Source organism: Tenebrio molitor, chromosome 9 (assembly GCF_963966145.1).
Source record: "Tenebrio molitor chromosome 9, icTenMoli1.1, whole genome shotgun sequence".
In the NCBI taxonomy this organism is placed as follows: Eukaryota; Metazoa; Arthropoda; class Insecta; order Coleoptera; family Tenebrionidae; genus Tenebrio; species Tenebrio molitor.
This window is the reverse complement of record NC_091054.1, coordinates 834,159-844,987: the sequence shown is the minus strand read 5'-3', so window position 1 is coordinate 844,987 and position 10,829 is coordinate 834,159. Positions and strand designations below refer to the sequence as shown.

The 10,829-nt window shown below is 35.0% G+C and overlaps 1 protein-coding gene across 1 annotated transcript; it reads right to left on the bottom strand.

The window, feature by feature from the left end:
• Positions 1-6,153: 6,153 nt before the first annotated feature.
• Positions 6,154-8,530, bottom strand: LOC138139085 (alaserpin-like). The gene is made up of 4 exons (XM_069059245.1): positions 8,253-8,530; positions 6,918-7,709; positions 6,727-6,871; positions 6,154-6,358 (listed from the first exon to the last, which is right to left on the bottom strand). Exons 1-4 carry the CDS (start codon positions 8,358-8,360, stop codon positions 6,234-6,236), a joined length of 1,170 nt encoding a protein of 389 aa, XP_068915346.1. The 5' UTR covers positions 8,361-8,530; the 3' UTR covers positions 6,154-6,233.
• Positions 8,531-10,829: the final 2,299 nt, after the last annotated feature.

Sequence of the window (10,829 nt, the reverse complement as noted above, 5' to 3'; positions counted from 1 at the left end):
GTCGAGTCAATGAAGCGCAAAAATTGCTAAAACTTCTTAATCCTCAAGAACAGCTCCGATTTTGATATATTTTTTTTCAAATGTGCGTTTTTATATATTATGTATGTACATATTTGAAATCAGAAACATTTTGGTTGGGGCACATAACTATTTATATTGTTTAAACAATAATTATGTTATTTATGAAAAAAAACAACAGTTTTTTACAATATTTATTGAAACTGAATAGAAATGGGTATTTAAGTCTTTTTTTTTTCGCTATATCATTATAAAAAACTTTAAATTATATGAAAATTTTCCAACATTTTTTATAAACAATTAATTATGAAGAAGTGCATTGTTTATGATTTATATGTATACATTTACCTATTACTTGTTTATTAATTATGAATAGGATTATTTTTAAATTGTACATACAGAGTGTCTTAAAATTATCGTATTCCGAGTTCGGGGCTTAGTAGGGGACATCCAAGTAAAAATGTTAAAAAAAAAATTGCTGTCACTTCCCTTTTGAACAAAAATTGGAAAAATAAAACTTTTATTTTTTCGAGATAAAGCTGTTTTTTCAAGAAATGTCTTTTCATTTATATTTTAATATTTTACATAATCATCCTCACCATATTTCAAAATGAATGTCAACCATTTATATTTTTTATTTGAAGAAAACAGGAAAAGTTTGAACCTTCAGACTCATATGTCTTTGTAAAGACCCCCCCCCTATATTTTTTATTTTATTTTTTCGAGATTCCTGAGATTTTTTCCTACAAGACCCTCGACTTGGAATACGTTAATTTTTCGACACCCTGTATAAGAATAATTTGAAATTTTTTTGTGGTAAATTTAATGTGTGGTACACTCATTGTATGCAAATTTTTTTAGGATTCTATGATAACCCTGTTTGGAATAAATATCGTGAAAAACTGAATTTTCTCCATAAATAGCAAAATTATTGTTTACACAATTACCAAAATGTTTCTGATTTCAAATAATATATGAAAACAAATATTTAAAAAAAAATCATCAAAATCGGACCTGTTGTTGAGGATTAAGAAGTAAAAACCTTCATTGACTCGACTATTATCTCAATAAAAAAAATATATTGTTTCGCCATTAGAAAGTGTTGTTTCTCTTCTCCGGTCGGACTAATTTTATAATAATTATTTTGATAATTATTATAGATTAGTAACAACCAATATAAATCATGAGATCTGAACTATTTTTTTTACAATTAGGTAGATAACAAAACAACAAACAAGAATTCGTGCTGATGTCAAAGTGGCATGTGTGTGGATTGTTTTATTGCTTTTTAAAATTTATCGTTTCGATTGAAAAAGAGATTCGGAATCCGAACAAGAATTAGATGATAAGTCTCAAGAACAAAATATTTATGATGAAACTCGACCCTCGCGGAACACCTCCACAAACGCAAGAACAGATTTATAGTGATGATTCAATGTTTTTAAATAAACAATACAGTTAGTTTATATTTTGTTTAGAAATTGTTTATTTGTGGAGATATTCACGTCTAGATGCCAGAAAAAAAAATAATTAGAATAATTCTTTGTTTACTTTTGTACTTACGGTAATGGCTTCCTCCTCTTCCATATCTCTTTCATCCATTTTATCTCCCTTCCTTCTTCATTCAGAATTTCTCCCCGTTCTTTTCTCTCAATTGTCTTTCTCTCCTCAGACACATTCTGATCCTTCTTTCCTCCCCTTCCATCCAACGCTTGCTTCCTCTCTTCGTTCCCATATTCTAAATCTCGCCATCTGGATTCTTTGATTCTTTTCCTTCTTTCTTGCTTGTCTATATCTTTGTCCCTTTCACTCAGATCTATATTCGTTTGTCTTCCTTTTGCTCTTAATCTTTCCACTGCTTCACTGGCATATCCGCTTCTCTGATAGTATTTCTCTCTCTCCTTTTTCTCCGTGTTTCTTTTTTCTCTACAGTATTCTGTATCCTACACTCTTGCCGCTCTCTTTCCCGCTTTCACACTCAGTCAATTCCTCTTACACTCTTCCCTGGCGTTTTTCTGTCCACTCCTAGATTTCTGTTTCCTATGACGCTTCTGCTTCTTCCTCATTTCTGTTTCTGCCTCTCCTTTATCGTTTCTTCTTTCTAGAAGTTTTATGAAGTACTCGTCCCATTCCTGCATTGTTATTTCCTCGCTCACTGTTTCCTTTTCCTTTCTCTCTTCTCCCTCGTCCTTCTCTGCTTCTTCTCCTCTCTACATCTTTCTTTTCGCTTCTAGAAGGCTATTTATGATAATTTGGTCCTCTTTTACTCTACTACTTCCTTCTTCAATTGTTTAGAATTTCACTTGTAAATATTTTATTCGAAGAAAAATACAAATTTGATTTTAAGACAGATACATTTTTGCTTTTTATATCGCGCGTTCAAATGAAATCCTGGGCTGAGTAGGCGTTGGAAAAATTAAAGCGTTTAAAACAGTGTAAAGTTTGAATTTCCCGCCGTTTGACACGAATGACATTTGTTTATGTTTAATCGGGACATAATTGAACATGTTTGTTTTCAGCAAAGGGTGCCCTTAGATATTTGCTTCGAGAATAGGAATCGTTAAGTTATTCTATTTTCAATGTAAAACATTACAAAGAAAGAAAAGAGAAGATTTTTTTGGCTCTAAATTTTAGGTTAGCTGTCAATTAATCTATGCTTTAAAAAAGCACAACGCCTTCCCAGCCCAGGATTTCATTTGAACGCGCGATATTGTTTTAAAGAGAGTTTTCTAAAATGATTTTTCTTCTTTTTCTGACTTGACACGCTTAGAGCCTCCTCATTCCAAGGATTATCTAATTTCAAAATCAATTTTAAATTTTCTCTAGAATACTGTTGCAATAAAATTTAAACTTGTAGATATTATTTATTGTAGAGATAATATTTCCCAAAGTTTTGCTTAAAAAATATCTAATAAATTTTATTGTCTTTGATTTGAATCTGCTTGCAAAAGCTCCCATACGATTATTTACATATTTATATGTTTGAAAACACATAATACCCAACGGAAACGTTAATTCAGTGTAAAATTTATCACAGACGTTCCCGGAATTTTAATTTCGATTTATCGTCAAGAATCTGTCACGCACACATACCCAGATGTTACTTAAGTCTCTCCGATTGTTATCTTAAAAATCATCTCTGGGTTGTCATAACAGGAGATTAATAGTTGAGTTTCTTGACGCACAAATTAAAACGCAAAACTTGTGTTTTGTAGTTTTTGAGAATTTGTATTTGAAAATTTTTGACCTCGCAGCATCCAAGCTCGTCCAGCCGTCAGCAGCATTCTGCTTCTGCTCGAATAAATGGCCACACCGGACCGGTTCTTAACTGATTAATACATATTTCATCTGACACTAATTAAGTCCTGTAATTGGTCCATCAACGATCGCAGAAAAATCCTGTCGCTTTTCAGTTCGGCGGTCCCCTAGAGCCCCTTTTTCCCACGAGCGAGTGATAATTATGCGAAGAAGCAAGAACAACTCTGGCCTCTTCTCCCTTGAGTCGCCCGGCGGGTGACCACCTTTTGTCGACATGGTCCACGTGTCAGCGTCTTCTTGATCGATGGTCTAACGTCTTTCGGTGTTCCTCGTCATCTTCTGTCAATCGGTCGAAGAGCGGAGGAATTTTCGGTGCGGATGCATAATCGATCGCTGCAATCGAAAAAACTTTTACGACTCCTAAAGTGGATTTAATGAATCCCAGAGAGGTTGCTGACTCGCCAACCTGTCTCATCACAGGTGACAGCGTTTTATCCCGGTTGCTCCAATTTTTTTGGCTGGATTGGTGAGCTTTCGCGTTCATTGTTTCAAGCAGTCGCAGCGCGTATTATCCTGCTTTAACGTGTACGTTGATGAGCCGCTTCATTATTACTATGGGCTGTTAGCAGACTCCAAGTCGCAGGCTTAATTATAAAAGTAGAAGCAAAAAGGACTAAACGTAATATTTACACGGTCTTTATAAACTATAAAAAGGCATACGATTCATTACCACATACTTGGCTAATTACGATTTTAATAAATTTTAAAATTCATCGTACGTTGACAATATTCTTAAAACATATTATCCTGTTATGGCAAGTTGTCGTCAATAATTCTTGGAAACTAAAATTTAAAATCAGAGCTGATGGCAATTAGAAGAGGGATTTTTTCAGGTCTCTTTAGCTAATAAACGTCAAACAACCGTCAGTATTAATCCAAAATGGACATACAGCGCTGTTGCCTGTTTGATCGAGTTTGGGCAAAATTTTTCCAAAAATAACCCGGAAGTCACATTTTTTTGTACAATTGTCCAACACAATTTTTCTAATTTTTGCGCTTTTAGATATGTGATTGTATAATCAATCATTCTTTATTTATTGGATAAATGTTACATTTTTAATAGATATTACTCATTTATTTGAATGGGTCATTTTTGACCCGGTTGTGGTATTCTTCGAATCGACGGGAAGCCATTGTAAGCTGAAAATGATAATATAAATAACCTTTTTTTATGATCTTGTTTTTCAGATTGGACGAAAAACGTTGACGGAACCATTTTCAAGGATTTCTTTATATCTTTAGTTTTGGGTCAAATTATTATTTTTCGTTACTTATAAAGCACTTATAAATAAAAGGGCTTTTGTTAAATAAAAAATATGTTTGAAACATGTTTTTAATGGCTTATTTATAAAACGGGTCAAATTTGACCCATTTTGGTACAATCGTAAAAAATTATTTTGGTATTCCTAACGTTAAGAGACGTCTTAAGAATAATATTTTAATCATTCAAAAGATATATTTTTTAGCAAAATTAATCTACTACACCAGTATATAATACTTTGATGTTATCTCTGCGCAGTAAATTGTACAATTCAATGCAGTTCGATACAATCTTTTAATTTATATTTTTTAATTAAATAATCTTAACCTACATAAAATCATTTGCAACAGGTCGCCGCCTCGAGACACCTCTCCAGATCGCTCACATTCTTACAAAATGAAATTTACAGTTTAAGATTATTTATCAACCTGATTTATGGCATCTAAATATATACCCATTGTTTGATTTTGAAAAAGCCAATTTGCCACTAATAGTAAGTCAGTATTAGCAAAGATCTAGATTTTTTTTTTGGGATACCACACAAATACATCAGATAAACTTCAAACTAATCCCGCTCAGATGCTGATTGTTATTAATTTAAAGGCAACGTCTATGAATCTGTTTTTTTTTTGCCCTACTAGTTTTTTTTATCGACGAGTCAACAACGCGCTAATGGGCGTAGCGTGCCACGCAGTCATAACAGCACGTATGGGAAACTCTTCTTATCGACACAACATGTAATTCTTACCGCTATAATGACATTTTTGACGTATAAGGAATATCTCAATTAATACATGCTATTCCGCTTCTCAGTGTACTACCTGAAGAAAGCTCTTTGCATCCTCGGTGGGGAAGTTTTGCCGAAGCACAGAAGAATCATAAAACTTCCCGAGCAGTCGTTAGAGAAGAAGATAAAATTAGCAACGGGAGCAGTCATAATCAGCAAATCATCTACTTAAAATGCATATAAGTATGTATTCCAAAGGAATTAACTCATGGCATTTCCATTCGTACGAAAAGTGCTACTTTATGCACTTGTTGCGTAAACTACTATTACCTACTACTGTTAAAAGACTGTACTATCTATAATGAATTTAGAACGTAAAACATTTCTTTATGGCAATAGTGAGAAAAAGTAAAAAGCGTTAAAAAATGTAGTAGCCGAATTATAAAAGTCCATCGAAAACAGTTGGAAGTTGAAGAGAAAAAAAATATGACCTCATTCAAACCACCGAAATGCACTATCGAGGACCGCTGATCGCTGACCGTTTCCAGCGGTTCCCAAACAGTTTTGGCAAAATTTTCAAATTCCTCTTATACCCACACGATTAAAATTAGGATACTGAAAATTTTTTTGAAGGACCTTCACTTCCAGACCAACTACAGGTTTAAATATACACCACACTCTGTGAGACACCCTGTATAATCACTGATATGAATATAAACCTAAAATAAATAGTGCTGAAAAGTTCCTGAGAAACAGCAAGGTTCCAGTGGATAAAGTCGTTAAATTTTGGGTGTTCCGTGAGCAAAAAAATTTACATAGGTCAAAAATGTAATTTCAATCACTGACACAATTTATTTTTATTTTTTACAAGCTCCAACCGTAAACTAACCACATGTTGGAAACGTCACATTAAAACACAGGATTCAACACTTTACCGACAAAAACAATTAATTCTTTTATTTTGATATAAAAAATAAAGGGATGGTCTGCGAGGAAATACTCCGTGATGTTAGTTCCACTGTAATCCGTGGTATCTGAAAAAAATTGCAACATATGTTATAATAACATACTCGTACCTAGTGCATCGACTGTTTAGTAATATTTAATAATTATTTGTATGTCAAGGCCGCGAAATCATTCTTTAACGTACCGAGAGAAAAATTGTCGCCGAGGTCGCTTACGGCCGAGGCAAGACAATCTCGAGGATGTTAAAGGCCACATTTTTTGTGCAATCGAAAAATCGTGATTATTATAAATAACGGCCGCGAAATTGATCTCGCGACTTGTTTTAGGTTCGCGAAGTGCTCGTTTCGCGTACGTTGAACAAAAAATATATTTTAGTAAAACTGCATGTGGTGTTTGCAAAATTACTAAAATCTGGTTTCTTCATATCTGAACCTACCTTCAAAATCTGAAGCTGCAGCTTCAACCCCCTCTTCGTTCACTCTGATGAACGTCTTCTGAACAAAATTGTTAACTACCAGTTCTTCATCACTAATCCCACTAAATTCGGCTTCGCCTGGTGTAAAAGCTTTCCTCACACCCATCTAGAAACCATTTTTCTTAAATTATAACCTCAAATGTACTACTCACGTTGCCTAGAATTTCCTTGAAGTCCAAACTACTCTCGATTTTGAATTTGGGAATAGATACAAAGACACCTGCACTAGTGTAATTAGGTTTAATAAAGACTTGGTCGATTTGTTGTTCGAGATCGGCCAACCCATCGACCGCATCCGGTAAAACGAAAGTGATCGAGGCTTCTTCGCCTTCAAATGGCATCTCCAAGAATGACGCCTCCAGTTCTTCACTTGCGTAGTAATTATAGTCATTTTCAAAGTCAGTCATCATCTCTACTTGGACCACATCTTTGGTCGTCGGATGAAATTTTTCCTTTATAGTGAAATAGTTCTTGAACTGGTTAGTCCAGTTCGCTTGGAAGTACAACGCATTAATCAGAATAGACCTGGTGAAGTCATTTAGATTCGCCGGATCTACCAGATCGTGGATTTTGTTTTCTGTTTGTTTCTCCACCCAGTGGTTGATGGTTTTGGCAGCTTCAACACTTTGCGAAAACTCTACGTTCTCCAAGTCGGCACCAAACACGGAAAGGGCAGTGTTGCGAAAATCATTTTTGATCGCGAAATTCTTGTTCAAGTATATCTTGTTCACATTTCGCAAATGGTAATCTTGATCGTGGTGCTCCAAACTGGTCAGTAAAGATTTGAATGTCTTCAAAATCAAATCTGGGTTGTTGGGGAGATGCAAGGTGGTTCGAATTTCTTCGGCTGTGGGGCCCTCTGCACCGGATAGGGCTAGGGCTAAGGCGACCTCGGCTGAGAACGGACTCACCAAGACGTTTTCTTTAACAGTTTTCGATACTTCCTGAAAATGAAAAAATGCTCACTACAATTAATTTTGTGTCTTGAATGACCCTATTAAAACACCAGAAACAGTGTTTTAATGACGGCTATTATGACACTGTTTTTGGAAACTTTTTTTTGGTCATATTGGCAGTATCACGCAATTTCTGCTAGTGGACCTTGAATATCCAACGTTTTATAGGTTACAAAAGTGACGTCATATTGCAAACAGAAGTACCAACCCAAAAATCAAAGATAAGAAATCTCGCATTGCTTTTAGTCTTCTACGTTGTCAAACAACCTCGTAGGTAAAATTTCGGCACATTTTAAAAATACACCCTGTATATCATATTTTAAAAAACGTACACCAATGCGGTTTCCTTGTTTTAAAGCATATTTCCTATAGGTTACTTCGCATTGGCGTACATTTTATAAAACATGATATACAGGGTGTATTTTTAAAATGTGCCGAAATTTTACCTACGAGGTTGTATGACAACGTAGAAAACTAAAAGCAATTAAAAAAAATTGTAGTTCAAAAAATAAATGTCATTTTATTACTCACCCTGTATACACCTGCGGTGAACAAGTTGTTAATGCCTGTAAAGGACTCTTGGACCTCATCTCCGAAAACTGACAGTAGCATCGAGAGTAAAATAAAAGCAGTCTTCATTTTGCTCCCGCAAAATACACTAGCTTGAAAAACAAATAACGTACATCATCCTCATTTATATCTAATTTTTAAGCAATTAACAGGAAAACCATCAGCTATCGCTTCTGATCGCTATTTAATTATTGTAGAGGCCAACGTGACGATAACAAACCAGTCGAGTCACAAAATAACGAAACCACCAAGAATTCGTAGATTTTTTTCCGTGAGCTTCGTTAAAAATTAATAGTGCAGAGATGCGGTTTAAAGAAAAACAATTACATGTAGCAAATGGGACAATAATATAATTTAAGAACGTCTATTCTGACTGGTCTATAAGTTTGCGGTTCTTGTGGCGCAGGAGCTGTTCTTTGTCGATAAAAAATCGCCGTGGATTCTTCATCCGTCTCCAGTAGAGCATGGCGATCGCGAGTTTATTTCTTCTTGGTCGTTTAAGTGGACATTTTAAGCATTGGTGCAGGCAGCCATTTATGCTGCTCGTAAAAATGCAGAAAAACTTTTGCCATTCTCAACTAAGTTAGCTTTAACTGTAATAATTTAGTTCTTGTTGGCGGTTGAAATCGTGGCTTTTTATTGCTAATTGTGAATTAAGACACAGAAATTTTAACGATTTTTATTTTAACTGTTTCTCTTATGTCGTTCTTTTTTTTTGCTTCATTTAGTGACAATTCAGTTGAGTAATTGGTCGTTATTGGGAGAAAATTAAGGATCACGGTTCGGGCGCAATTGCTTTTATAAATAGTTTTGTAAAAAAATATTTGCAAAAGGAAGAAAGGACACATTAAAAAAACTCAAGAACATGTCAGTTAATGTGTGCCATATTTAGGTTATTTGAAAAAAAATCTTTAATAGTTTATACTTTTATTTATTTTATTTTTAAAAAATATCTGCTACAGGTAAAGAGTAGAAGTGAGTCTTTTTGTGGTAAGCCCAGTAATTGGAGACCGAGACGAAGTTGAGGTTGGCAACAGGGCGAAGCACAAAAAGACCTACTCTGAATGATATACAGTTTGACTTTGAAAGTTGTGCAGATATTTTAACCTTTAATTTAACAAATGTTAATGGTTTACAAGAAAATCAAAGGAATCACTTTGTTTGGGAACCGCTGAAAAATTTCAAATTTGGCGGGCAATTTTAACGTACCAACCTAAAATGTCAAGTTTTGATGTCACCAAACCGATGACATTTGACATTTCTAATTTGATTGAAACCCAAAACTCATTGTTACTTCTTGATCGCGCGTCGGTTAGTTCTTGTGGTTCAATCAAAAGACATCTGCACTGAACTTCATTATTATTCTTGTTGCTGTTCTAGTTCCAGTTTCTTCCTTCTAATTTTTGGATCCTTCCCGCCGATAAACCCATTCAAACTAATCGAGTCGAAACAATACAGATAAAACAGTCGGATACCTCTCACGCCCACGTCCACCGTTGCGAAGTAGCTATTTACAATTTTTTCCCAGCGAGACTTCGGTCGGGTCAGGGAGTGGTCATAATTACTGGAGGGTAATTAATATCGGCCGTCTATGATATAGCAGTATTTATGTGCACGGATTGCGGGTCATACCATGGCGGAGCCTGTCGGTCGTTGGTTGTTTTTAATATCCGGCGAAAATTATTACACGTTCGATTGGCAGAGATTTAAGCCAAGAAGAGATCCGCTTTGGATGCCACTTTCGGCGGACGGGTCGGTTCCTCGATGGAGATACCATCGGTCAAACGTCACTGCTAATGACTTGTTTAATGAACAAAACGGGGCTACCATCGCGACAGGCAGGAACAATGACACGCAATTAAAAAATGGGTTCATCTGTCGGATTGCTATTGTTTGATCTACTCCAATTAGTAATCGATAGATTGGATCTGGTGATGATTCTTCACGGAGATGCTTTTTGTCTCACTGATTCGACATTTCATAACGTTGTGACTCGACTAAATAATAAATGCTAAATTAAACTGTAATTGCAGGGAGTAACAAAATAAGTCAATTAAACGTAGTGATTCTTTCATCGAAAAATACTGCTGATTTGCTTTTTATTCTGTCACCTTATCCTTATGCTAGGAAGATTTAATATTCGTTGCTCTTTTCTGTTCTGAAGACAGTAGTGTGAGATTGTCGTGACCTTAAAGTGCTTCAAGAAGCTGTTTATGATGCGATAATAGTTATTTACGAACCAAGTGCGGGAAGACGATGTTCCCGCATGAGCGCATTTTTTAAAGCACGAGCGACGAAGGAGCGAGTGCCTTTAATTAAAGCGCGAATGAACGGAAGATGTCTTCACGCAAGTGGTTCGTACAATATTTTTTGTACGAAAATTAAATTAAATTTTTTTGTTTAAATACATTAAACATAAACGAACATAAAACCAAGTAGGCAGTGATCTTTGGTTGTTGGAAACAATTGCTTCACTTGATATTTCAATTTTTGCAATAATTTGTGAATTTTGTAGGAACAATTTTCAACGATTATAAA